Below are 13,592 nucleotides of genomic sequence, written 5' to 3'. Positions count from 1 at the left end.
CAGGTTTTACAGATTTATTAAAAAAACAAGAAAACAAAGAGGTTAAAAAAGTCCTTCATTTCCAACCCTGCCTGGGGGTGTGGGTGGGGAATAGAACAAGCTGAGAAGGTGCCCACCCCCTTCCTGGAAAGAGCCCCAACCTTCCCCCAGGAGCCTGTCAAGGGCAGGGCAAGTCAGAGGCAGGCCCTCACCCTTCCTGCCCTGCCTTCTCCTCAGGTAGCTCAAATTACTGCTAGGAGGTTTAGAAGCAAAAAAGTGTGGGAGTGGGAAGTCAAAAGCTACCTTCTTCATATCAGTGGTAGCTCCAGCTGTTTTCCCTTAGAAGGTTCTCTGGGCCTCCACCACTGGGGCTCCCAGGGTGAGCAGGCAGGCAGACCAGAAGGCTGGCTCAATCAGACCATCTAGACGCTACAGCCCAGCCCAACGGCAGCTTCCTTAATGCTATTTGTGGGACAGGAGAGCAGTCAGGGGAGCTTCACAATGTGGGCTGGGGGCTGTGGAGACATCTTGACAAGCCTGGAAAGGATAAAGTCCTGATCATCAATTTCTGATCTTGCCTCTATGTCTGAGGCTGCTTTTCTTTTCTGTTCCCCATCTTGAGGCTGAGTGGAATCCAGGACAAAGCACTAAGTGGCTGTTTGCTACAAAATACCTGGTGATGCCAGAGGTTGGCTCTTGGCCCATCTGTCAGTCCAGGCTCCCACACAGTCATACAGTCACACATACAGCGTTAAGGCGTCTGTGCCAGCAGGCATGGCCAAACTGGGCCCAACTTCTCTCTCTCCACCTGCAGAGGATATAGGGGTAGAACCCCTGGCTGCTTCAGAAACAGGCTGAAGGGGGAGAAGCTGGCAACGGAAGAGTTAACCAGGCCTGGAGAAAGAAGTGGGAGGAAGGCAGGCAAGGGCTTTCAAGGCCTCTGTCTGGGCCTGCTGGCTGCCCTTGGAAGTAACCCAACTTAGGTTGGGAGCCCTGACCATAAACCCCCTGGAAAATGGGGGACAAAGAGAGGGGGAGAGAGCAGGACTAAAGTATTGGGACTCTGGAGGAAGCCAGTGCTATCAATATTTACAAGCATAAAGCCCCATCTTCTGCACCACCTACATCTCTGCCCCTCCCACAGAAATGAAAGCCCCTGAGAGCCACTGAGGAGATGCCGAGACCTCCTCACCAGTCACGCCCCCTAGGGAGAGAGCCCCTTCCCTCCAACTGGCCCCATTTCTGGGCCTCTCAGGAATGTCTGTCTGGCTCTGCTCAGTTGGGAGGAGGAGCCCTGGGCCAGAATCCTGGCTGCTCTGGCAAGCCCTAGGAGTCCTTGAGCATGCTGATGCGGGCATAGATCTTCAGGGCGGGCCCCAGCTTGATGTTCATAGCACTCATGAGATGGTCCTCCTTGAGCAGCAGCAGAGCTTGCCCATCAATTTCCTGGGCACGGAATTCCTCTGCAATCTCCTGGCAGCCTGAGGGGTACACCACCAAAGACAGTATCAATCAAAACTACCAATATTCATTCTTGGCATTCACTGTATTTTAGATACATTATCTCATTTAAATCCTCATAACCATTATTTGAGAAGGATATTTTTATATTTTGCCGCTCAAGAGAGGCTAAGTCATCTACCTTGAGCAGTGAGACCCCAAGATGGTCCCCAATGATCCATGCCTATTTATTCATGCCCTTGTGCAGACACCTCCCACAATGAATTGGTGACCAATAGGATTTTATGGAAGTGACAGTGTGTGACTTCTAAGGTTAGATTATAAAGGCACAGGAGCTTCCACCTTGCTCTGTTGGATCAATTATTTTGGGGTAAGCCAGGCACTATGTTGTGAGAACACTCAAAACAGTCCTCTGGAAAAACTTATAGAAAGGAACTGAGACCTCTTGCAAATAGCCACCCCAATTTGCTATGTGAATGAGTAGCCCTGGAAGTGGATCCTCCAGCTCCAAACCTTCAAATGACTTCAGCCCTGGATGACATCTTGACTAAGACCCCTTAAGAGACCTCAAGCGAGAACTGCTCAGTTAAGCCAATTCAAATGCATGACCCCAAGAACACTTGAGATATTAAATGATTAGTTTTAAGCCACTAAATATTGGTGTAATTCGCTTCACAGAAATAAGTAACTAGTACAGATTTTGGTACCCTAAAATGTAGGCCTGACCTTGGAACCAGGTAGTGGGCAGAAGCTGGAAGGACTCTGAAGACTGCCTTGAAGAGACTATAAGTCTGAAGGCCTTTGAGGAAACTGCTCGTAGTAGTTTAAAAAGTCATATGTACTACAGAAAAACATGTTCTTAAATCTATTCCTGTGTGAACCCAATGTAAGTAGGACATTTTGATGTGTTTACTTCAATTAAGCTGTGGCCCATTCCAATGGGGATGGGTCTTAATCCTTTTACTGGATTCCTTTATAAGTGCAATGAAATTTAGTCAGAGAGAGAAAGCCACAGAGAAAGCAGCCAGAAGGTGAAATCATAGGAACCCAGAACAAAAGGGAGAGACTAAGAGATGCCACCACATACCGTGCCATGTGACAAATTAAGGACCAAAGATTGCCAGAAGCCAGCCCTAGAATACTAGGCTTTAGGGAGAATGCATCACCTTGATGCCTTGCTTTGGGTGTTCTTTTAGCCTCAAAACTAGTTTTTGGGGGGGAAAGCTAATAAATTCCCATTTTTAAGCTGAACCATTGCTTGTAATTTGCTTGAACAGCCTAGGAAGCTAAAATACTGCTGGTGAAACCAAAACTACAGGTTGAGCCCCCAGTCTTGGGGTTTGTTCATATGAAACTTAACCCCACAAAGGATAGGTCAAGGCCACTTAAAATTAGGCCTAAGAGTCACCCCCAAGAGAGCCTCTTTTGTTGCTCAGATGTGGCCTCTCTCTCCAGCCAACACAACAAGCACACTCACTACCCTCCCCCTATCTACGTGGGACATGACTCCCAGGGGAGCGGACCTTCCTGGCAACGTGGGACAGAAATCCTGGAATGAGCTGAGACTCAGCATCAAGGGATTGAGAAAACCTTCTTGACCAAAAGGGGGAAGAGTGAAATGAGACAAAGTGTCAATGGCTGAGTGATTTCAAACAGAGTCGAGAAGTTATCCTGGAGGTTATTTTTGCGCATTAAGTAGATATCACCTTGTTACTCAAGATGTAATGGAGAGGCTGGAGGGAACAGCCTGAAAATGCAGAGCTGTGTTCCAGTAGCCATGTTCTTGATGATGACTGAATAATGATATAGCTTTCACAATGTGACTGTGTGATTGTGAAAACCTTGTGTCTGATGCTCCTTTTATCTACCTTGTCAACAGACGAGTAGAACATATGGAATATAAATAATAATGGGGGAACAAATGTTAAAATAAATTTAGTAGATTGAAATGCTAGTGATCAATGAAAGGGAGGGGTAAGGGGTATGGTATGTATAAATTTTTTTTCTGTTTTCGTTTATTTTTTTTTCTGAATAGATGCAAATGTTCCAAGAAATGACAATGATGATGAATATGCAACTATGTGATGATATTGTGAATTACTGATTATATATGGAGAACGGAATGATCAAAATAGGAATGTTTGCAAAAAAAAAAAACCTGCTGGTGAAGCTTAAAGGAAGATGATAAAAATGTATAGCAGAAATAGGAGGAAAAGGGATCCTTGTTATCAAATACAAGAAAATTTAGCAACAGTGGCAGTAAAGTGGTAAGCAGAAAATATATTTAATGAACTGAGTAATCTAGCTAAGGAGATCTTCTGGCAAACTGTTGGATGTGCCGCCCGGCTCCTTACTGCTGCTTATATTGAAATAAGAAAGGAGAGAGATGAGCTAAAGGAAAAACTGTTAAACCTAAAAGAGCCAGGATTTTCTGGTTTTCAAAATCCCTAGTCTCTCCAGATGGCAGATGATGCTAAAATTAAAGAGTGGTTTTTAGGCAAAGATCAAATCCAGGACACAATCAAGAAAACATGGTTTAAAGATGAAACTGAGGATGTCACTTCAGATGGATCTAGGTGGTAATCAGAGAACTTTTCAATCAAAAGCTAAGGATTTTATGGGTGTAGCCCACAGATTCTCCCCATTAAATAAGAAGGCATTAGGAGAATCTAAAGGGCGTTCCTAAACCTCAGAAGCCCAACGTAGAAAAATGCCTATTTTGAAAATATCTTGGGGTGTGGTTTTTGTCTCATAGCATGAACCCAAAAAGATTCACAGAAAGCCCAAAGATTTTATAAACTCTTACTGGCAGAAACTTGGACTGAAAAGGCCAGAGGCAGTACAAAATAAAAAGAAGTAGGTTGAGAAAACTACTCTGCTGAAAAATCTGGCTATCTTCCATGGAAAATGAAGGATAACTCAGTGGACAGAACCAAGAGTGAAAGAGAATCTCTCTTAGGCTTTAAGAAGTAATCAACAGAATACCAAGATTTCAGAACTGATTGGATCAATGACTCCTGCACGCTTCCGCCCTGCTTTGCCCTTTTTGAATGGGCATATCTACATTGGTTGCCCGTTTCATCATATGTTGGGTTTGTGGAAAGGAGTGAATAATTCTTAGTTCTCAGGTCTTCAGATTGGAAGGAACCATACTTAAGGAGCTGGATCCAGGAGACTCATCCAAGCCTGCACCTGAATTAAGATCCTGGACTTCAAGCTCATGCTGTAATGGGATGAGACTTTTGGGGGTCTTGGTAGGGGATGAGTGTATGTTGCATGGGGAGGGACATGAATCATTGGGGGCAGTGGTGAATCACTGGGTTCACTGAAAGCATCCATGAATGATGTAAGATTTGTCATAACATTGGTCCCAGCCTGCTTTTCAAGGCTCGTTTCTAAATTCTAGTTCTCAAAACCACCTGCATTGAACTACAAATGTAAAAAAATAATAAAGAAATAAAGGGGGATATGGGAAAAAAACATAACTATTGCAAACTGTAGACTATAGTTAACAGTAATATTTTAATATTCTTTCAACAACTGTATCAAATTTACTTCACAAATACTATGAGTCAACAATAGGGGGGAATAAGAGGTATAAGAGGATTTGGGTTTTATTTTTAATTTTTATTTCTATTCTGGAGCAATGAAAATGTTCTAAAATTGATCATAGGGATGTATGCACAACTATGCGATGATACTGTGAGCCAGTGATTGTATACTTTAGAAGGTTTGTATGGTGTATGACTATATCTCAGTGAAGTTGAAAACAACAACAAACCACCTGCATTCACCAACTAGGGCTGTGTGTAGTTATATCACACACTATATACCACGCTTTCATGTCTTTATGCCTCTGCTCAAGGTGCTCCCTTATGCAGTTCTCTCCATCTGGCAAAGGTCCATTCATCCACTGTTATTTGGTTTAAATTTTCTTATTTCTTGACAGACTTATCACCTTACTCCCTTCCCAATCTGCCCCAGGAACTAAGCAGGGAGAATGACATCATCATCTCTACATTTCACACATCAACTATTCCAGTAAATACAAGCATATCTCACTTTATCGCACTTCACAGATATTGTGCTTTTTATACATTGAAGGTTTGTGGCAACACTGAGTCAAGCAAGTCTACTGGCACCATTTTTCCAATAGCATGTGGTCACTTTGTCATTTTGGTAATTCTCGCAATGTTTCAAACATTTTCATTGTCATTTTATATTATGGTGATCTGTGATCATTGATCTTTATGTTACTATTGTAGTTCATTTGGGAGCCACGAACTGTGCTCATATAAGATGGTGGACTTAACTGATAAATGTTGTGTGTGTTCTGAATTTTCCATCAACTGGCTGTCCCCCTACTTCTCCCTCTCCTCAGGTCTCCCTATTTCTTGAGACACAATACTGAAATTATGCCAATTAATAGTCTAGAATGGCCTCTAAGTGTTAAAGTGAAAGGATGAGTAGCATGCCTCTCACTTTAAATCAGAAGTTAGAAATGATTATTGGTAAGGCATTTTGAAAGCCGAGAAAGGCTGAAAGCTAGGCCTCTGACACCAGCTAGCCAACTGTGAATGCAAAAAAAAAAGTTCTTGAAGGAAATTAAAATGTGATGTCAGTGAACACACAAATGATAAAGTGAAACAGTCTTGTTGCTGAAATGGAGAAAGTTTTAGTGATCTGGATAGAAGATCAAACTAGCCATAGCTTTGCATTAAGTCAAAGCTTAATCCAGAGCAAGGTCCTAAATAACTTTCTTTAATTCTTTTAAAGGCTGATAGAGGTGAAGAAGTTACAGGAAAAAAGTCTGAAGGGAGCAGAAGTTGGTTCCTGAGGTTTAAGGAAAAAGGCATCTCCATAACATAAAAGTGCAAGGTGAAACAGCAAGTGCTGATACAGAAGCTAAAGCTACAGCAAGTTATCCAGAAGAACTAGCTAAGATAACTGATGAAGGTGGCTACACTAAACAATAAATTTTCAGTGTAGATGGAAAAGCCTTCTGTTGGAAGAAGATGCCATTTAGGACTTCACAGGGAGGAGTCAACAGCTGACTTCAAAGGACCGGCTAATCCTTGTCAGGGGCTAATGCAGGTGGTGACTTTAAGTTGAAGTCAATTTTGACTTACCATTCCAAAAATCCCAGGGTCCTTAAGAATTGTGCTAATTATAGAGCCTGTGCTCTATAAATGGAAAAATAAAGCCTGGATGATAGCACATCTGTTTACAACATGGTTTAGTGAATTTTTTTAAGCCCACTGTTGAGATCTTCTGTTCAGAAAGATTCCAATCAAAATATTACTGCTCATTGATAATGCACCTGGTCAACCAAGAGCTCTAATGGAGATGCACAGATGAGTGTTGTTTTCATTCCTGCTAACACAATACCCATTCTGTAGCCCATGGATCAAGTAGTCATTTCAATTTCCAAGTCTTATTATTGAAGAAATACACTTCATAAAACTATAGCTGCCACAGATCATAATTCCTTTGATAGACATGGGCAAAGTAAATTGAAAATCTTTTGGAAAGAATTTAGCATTCTAGCTGCCATTAAGAACACTGGTGATTCATGGGAGGAGGTCAAAATATCAATGTTAACAGGAGTTTGAACCCCATAACCTTGAGGGGTTCAACACTTCAGTGGAGAAAGTAAATGCAGATGTGATAGAAATAGCAAGAGAATTGGAATTAGAATTGAAAAGATATGACTGAATCTCAGGACAAAACTTTAATGACTTGAGGAAATGTTTCTTATGGAGGAATAAAGAAGTGGTTTATTGAGACGGAATGTACTGCTGGTGAAGACTCTGTGAAGGTTGTTGAAAATAATAACAAAGGATTTAGAATAGTACATAAACTTAGTTGATAAAGCAGTGGCAGGGTTTGAGAGGACTGACTCCAATTCTGAAAGAGTTCTTCTGTGAGTAAAATGCTATCAAATAGCATTGCATGCTACAGAGAAATCTTTCATAAAATGAAGAGTCAATCGATGCAGTCTTAAAGATGCATTATTATTTTAAGAAACTGCCACAGCCACACCAACCTTCAGGAACCACCACCCTGCTCAGTCAGTAGCCATCGACATCAAGACGAGACCTTCCACCAACAAAAACATAACACACTGAAGGCTCAGATGATGGTAAGCATTTTTTTTAGCAACAGGATATTTTAAAATTAAGGCTATGTATGTACATTGCTTTTTTAGACATAATGCTATTGCACACTTAAATAGATTATAGTATAGTGTAAACATAACTTTTATATGCACTGGAAACCAAAATAATTCATGTAACTCACTTTATTGAGACATTCACTTTATTGTGATCTGGAACTAAACCTACAAGGTCTCTAAGCTATACCTACATACCAAATTATAGCTATAAAATTTTATTGTTTATGTTCTGTGCTCACTTTGCAGGCAGTGAGATGAATTTATCTCAGTATCTTATTCCTGACCCTGAGTATGTGTCATTAACTCAATTACTTAATCCTCCCTGGTGGTGAGAGGTGAAATCTCTCATTCCTTGCTATTCCAGAAGGCATGGAACTTCCTTACCTGGGAGAGAGCGGATGAATTCGTAGACATCTTCTACGTTCCATTTGGTGGGCTCACTTGGCAGGAAGTGGTGTCCCATGCCCACCAGGTCCCGCATGTGCATATCAGGGAGTTCCAGGTCCCGCTGGCCTTGTCGCCGGCGGGAGGTAGATGAGCTGGCTGAGATGGGTGACAAGGGTTCCTCATAGCTTGAGTTATCTGAGCAACGGCTAGAGTCTTCCTGGCTGTGTGTTAGCTGCAAGGCAGCAGTAACTGAAAGGGGTACAGTGCCTGTTGACTGAGAGCAGAAAGAAAGTTTTCTTTAGGATGTGGGAAATAAGACCTTTCTTAAAGTATTGGGCAGCTGGGGCAAATGCAGGTATTTCTCCCTTTTCTACTTGGTCTACTATTACATATCTTTGAGTTTCCAGACCAAAAAGCATCTTCTGTGCTGTCCCTTCCCCAATCCTAAGCGGAGTTAGTCCCTCCCAGTATTGTAGAATATAACACACTGTACTGCAATGATCTACTTATATGTTTATCTTTTTTTCTAGATTTTAAATCAGGGCTCTCTGGGTTTAAGTAGGCATGGTATGAACAACCTGAAATAACATGTAAAATTTCCCATTTATGTACATTTTAGTTTATAGCTTTCCTCAGATTCCTTTGTTTTTTTGTATGTTGTATGTCAGGGTCACATTTCATTCTTTTTCCATGTGAGTATCCCATTATTGCAACACCATTTGTGTTTTTTTTTTTTTTTGCAGCACCATTTTTTGAACTTTTGTTTGTTTGCTTGTTGTGGGAAGGGCATGGGCTGCGATTCGAACCCAGGTCTCTCACAGGGCAGGTGAGAACTCTATCACTGAACTACCCTTGCACCCCCTTTCCTCAGATTCTTAAAGAGGTTTAAGACCAAACCCAACAGCAGCTACAACAATGAACAAAAACCAAAAAGCACATACGGTTATAAAGCATTATACTAGGCTGTAAGTTCTTCTAGGGCAAAAGATTATTTTGTGGAGCCTCAATGTCTAACAGAGTTGCTGGCACACAGATAGTGCTAAAAAATATTTTATGAATGAACATTTGTGCCCCTGGTTGAGGCCTTCAAGAACTCAATGTTTTAACATTCTAGGAGGCAAAACAACGTGAAGGTTAAGGGTGTACGCTGCCCTCTCACCCAGTCCTCCGTAGTAAGACATGTTTCTTCAAGAGGCCAATCAGGGGTGTTCCCAATTTTATGGCTCCGTAAGTCAAGAATGGAGGTAGACTGAAAGAGGAGGAGTGGTACTGGGGCAAGACCACTGAAAATGGCAAGTTATTTTATAAACATCCATGGATCTAAGTGGAGCAGACCTATTAAGGAAATAGGGAAGTCTCATAGATCTATGAGAAATGCGACTGTGATAGAATGTACTAAAGTCAGCAGCTCAAAGGAATGTGGTGTCTAGGGGTATATGAAGAAGGAAGTTGGTGGGGGGACTTGTGAGAATGGAACCTCAGGCTCTGCCCATACTCTCACCTGCTTCTTGGTATCCTTAGTAAGTGTGGGCAGACTGGTTTTGCTGGCCCGACGGCGGTTGTGTGTTGTGGCTCCTGTCTTCTGCAGCTTGCTCCGGTCTGAGTGGAAAAGTCCCACTCGTTTGGTGCATCCCACATTGTACCTGCCAAAGACAAAAGAATTGAGGGAAGACTGGGCAGATGGTAGAGTAAGAGCACCAAGCTATCCAACAAAATCTGAATCCAACTATTTGGCTCAAATCCTAACTCTATCACTTACTACCAGCTGTATGATTTTGGTCAAGTCACTTCAACTCTAAGCCTCGGTCTCCTTATGAGTTGGGATAGTATCACTCACTTTCTAAAACTGGTCTGACAATTCAGTGAGATAATGTATGTAAAGTGCTTGAAACAAGTTGGATCATAGTAAGAACTCATGGCTAACATATTGTATTATAAAATTATTTGTGTCAGTAAACTATTGTCCTGCTGGAGAGCAGCTTGGGGACAGCTTGACCAAGGTGGCAGCACAGGATGAGGGGATGAGGGCTAAGGACAACTCAGTTCTAGCTTGGCATGCACAGCATCTCTTACAGCCAGCAACTAGGCATGGGTACAAAGGTTCAGAGCACAAAGTACCTCTGCTTTGGGATCTAGAGATTTCTTATCTTTTGGGGGCCCAGGGCTTCAAGGTCAGCTGTCTCTTTCATCTTAGTACAAAGAACTATATAAGACTTTACAGTCATATTAGTCTAAATCCCCAGGTCTGTGACATACTAGCTATTTATCCTTTGTGCCTTGGTTTCCTAGTCTGTATAAAGGAGACGGTAATACCTGCTTCACCAGGTTTTACTGAAGATTAGATGAGATAAGGCATTATCAGTTGACTAGTACAGTGCTTAGCACACAGCAGGCTCTCTATAAATGACAGTGGTTTTTATTATCATTAGTCTTGTAAACTGAGGTGAAAGCTCACCAAAGCAATATCTGTAACTAGGGCTGTGGTTCTGGGAAGTGTCCAGTGGAGGATTTACCGTAAGGAGCTGGTACCTGCCAAGGGTAAGAAAAGAGAATAGGAGCTAGTGGGACCTAGGAGGATCCCTTCCATAGTCTCTGTGCTGCCCTCTCTCAGATCTGGCTCCTAGTGCATGGTGAAGTAGTGACATGATGCTTCTTCCAAGGCAGGTCAAGGAAGCAGAAAACTGCACAAGCCATACATGTGACCTCTTAGGGTAGTTGATCACTGGAGGGAGATGGTACACAGAAGCAGAATACAAAGACACAGTCCTGTGAGGGAAGGGAAGGGGCTAGACACAGCAGCACAGCTGAGGCTACTCACCTCTTTGCACAGGCCATGGAACAGAAGCGCTTGGAACGCTTGAATTTGTAGGCAAAGTCCACCCGGCCACAGAGCTCACACTTGAGCTTGAGGGGAGTACCCTCCTCTTTGGATTCTGAAAGGTAGGAAATGGCTAAGTGTGGAGAATGAGCAGTTACCACAGAACTGGTGATGGTCCCACCAAGAGGCCTTTCTACTCTGTTCTGCCTCTTCATGTTCCCATAGCCGTGACATGCAGTAGCAGCCTAGCTTGGAAAATGCCAAATTGCTTTTGTTAGTATCTTTGGAAGGGCTGTTTTTCCCTTCAGAAAGTACTCTGTAGGGTGTCTGTGCCCGTGGGTACTTGACAATTTACTAAGTGCTATAGTCCTGAGGCAAAACACAGATGGCAAAGAACAAGTTCCTCTTTATGACCACAGAAGAAAGCAGAAGGCTCACAGCAAATACTCTTCATGTTGTCACAACCCACCCTCTCTTGCTTCATCTAGAAGGCTAATGACCTGGATAACAGAACCCAAGAGTTCTGTAGCCCGTGTAGCCGTCATTTAGGCAACAGCTGTGCTTCAAGTTGGCCCCTAATCCTGGGCACAGACTCTTGTGGCAGTCAGAGAAAGGCACAGCATGCTTGGTGATGCCTGTACATTCATTCCCATAACTTGCCAATGATTCACGTGGGAAAAGCAGCTCTTGGAATCCTGTGGTTTACTGGCATGGGGGACTGAGGGAGAGGCAGATGACAAGTGACTCTCCTACTTCTCCCACCCATTTCCTAGGGATGAGGTAGAATGTTCAAGAGACTGACATGTTTACACACTTTCCGGCTCAGAGTTCAGCCAAGGATACAAAGAAAGTAAGTATGTAAAGTCTGCTCTTCCAGTCCTGCCTACTTCCTGTTTCATATTGTGATAACAGCCAAATCAGAAGGTTTAGCATTAAGGGTCCAAGATGCCTACCTTGCAGATAGGGCTCTTCCATCTCGGAATCAGTGGTGGTAGTATGATCCTGCTGTGGAAGTTTCTCAGGCAAGAACCCCTGTGCATACTTCTTCTTGAGATTCCCCACCAGCAGGGACGAGCGTCCCACCTAGAGGACAAGGAAGCCATGAGAGTTAGGTGGGAGATGCTCCTTGCCATCCAGACTCATCAAAATTACATGTATAAAGTATCCAGGTGCACAGACCTAGCATTCCTCAGACTCTTCCCCCATATCATCCAAGTGGACCTGCCCTATTCAAGGCCCTTTTTTGCTGTTTAACTCAGGAGGCAAAATGCCAGTGGGCTCCAAAGTACAGGGGTGGCTTTAGTCCAAGACTAATGGATGGCTTAGGAGGTTAGGAAAATATCTCCTCTCCCAAGTATGTAAGGGACAGAGATGGAGGGAGAGACCAGATTTCCCACAACCTCAGATCAAGTGCCAGGATCCAGTGCTCATGAGTCACCGGAATGAGACATAGCTGAGTCTGTGTGTGTGAACAGTGTATGCATAAGACAGAGACAAAGGCTCAGAATCCATTTTGTGATTTCTTGCTGTTCTCTACCTTACCATTGCCCCACCCAAGGCAGAGGTACAGGAACCCCAGAGGGGAGCAGGAATAACTGACTCTAGGCCATAGAGGAAATGCCCTCTGTGGTGGTCAAGACTCCAGATTGTCTTATTTACTGCTTTGTTCCTCTCTTTCTAGGCAGCTTGGTAGCCAGATCATGTGGCACCTAGTTCTAGGGAGATAAGCTGGGTGTGCTTTTTAACCTGCATTTAAGATCCACTGGTTTCTGATGTCACTCCAGGAGGCCGAGGAGAAGACCTAGCCTAATGAGGTGGGGGGTGGGATGTGACAGGGCCAGAACTACTTATAGCCAGGCTGCTCCAGGCGGATTTGTTTGCTACTGGCCTTGAACAACTTCCATAGGAAAAGAGGACAAATGCCTACACATCTTGTGGCACTTGAGGGCAGTTCATCCAATTCATTTAATCAAGTTCAAAGTCTTCTGCTGTCTATTCAAAACTGTCATGGATCCAAAGAATGAGCAAAAGGCAGATGCCATCTCATGAAGATAGTATGTCTCTGAAGTCAAAAAGTTTTTATCAGAAGAGAGGCTAAAATTCACCTGGATCTGGGCTCCTGCCCACCTACAGAGCAGTACTACCTGTCCCAGCTAATTCACACTGTAGTCAGCTCTGGGTGTTTTGTTCTAATAAACATGTTTTTGATTCGTCTATATTTTCCTTTGGGCTTGTGCTTTAAATGGTAACACTTGATCATGCCCCTTCTGAACTGCCAATCTCATTCACCACTTTCAAGGGCCTCCCCTGAAGAACAAGCTTCAGGCTGCAACCCTGTTCCCTTACCTTCATTTTGGATATATCTTGAGAATTCAGTTCTATACACATATTCCTTCTGCTCCCTAACTGGGCAATAGTTTTGGTATTCATAAGAATAACGGTGAGACCATCAAATCCTAGCTTAAGAATTGTTTTAAAACTGAACAAGGTCTCATTTCCCAAGGGCCACCATCTTTCACCAAACACTCCAATGTAAACTCCCTAAGAAATATTGCTAACCAAGGAGTCTTGCCACTTATTTCTTATCACTGGCCTCTTCTGTACCCTAGGAAGATAATACTAGAAACAAACTGGCTCTGGCATTCTTTTGGGGGAAAATTAGAAGGGAAAAAGCAAGCTGTTCACATTTTCAGAAATTTTACATGGAAATGTAAAAATATTCTAATACATATCTAAAATATACTTTAAAAAAAAAAAAGAGGGGAAAAGAAG

At 42.9% G+C, this 13,592-nt stretch overlaps 1 protein-coding gene across 6 annotated transcripts in view; it reads right to left on the bottom strand.

The window, feature by feature from the left end:
* The window catches only part of PHC2 (polyhomeotic homolog 2), a 146,306-nt gene continuing 132,714 nt past the window's right edge, over positions 1-13,592 (bottom strand). For all 6 annotated transcript variants that reach the window (XM_077150404.1, XM_077150403.1, XM_077150401.1 and 3 more), the window contains 5 exons: positions 11,774-11,903; positions 10,821-10,935; positions 9,504-9,645; positions 8,000-8,276; positions 1-1,460 (listed from right to left, as the gene is read on the bottom strand). In XM_077150404.1, the coding sequence (XP_077006519.1) occupies positions 1,306-1,460; positions 8,000-8,276; positions 9,504-9,645; positions 10,821-10,935; positions 11,774-11,903 (819 nt within the window). In that variant the 3' untranslated portion in view covers positions 1-1,305. The remainder of the gene's footprint in view (positions 1,461-7,999; positions 8,277-9,503; positions 9,646-10,820; positions 10,936-11,773; positions 11,904-13,592) is intronic.

This window comes from Tamandua tetradactyla, chromosome 2, assembly GCF_023851605.1.
Source record: "Tamandua tetradactyla isolate mTamTet1 chromosome 2, mTamTet1.pri, whole genome shotgun sequence".
NCBI classification, from domain to species: domain Eukaryota; kingdom Metazoa; phylum Chordata; class Mammalia; order Pilosa; family Myrmecophagidae; genus Tamandua; species Tamandua tetradactyla.
Note: the sequence above shows the minus strand (reverse complement) of the source record. Positions and strands in the feature narration are given on the sequence as shown.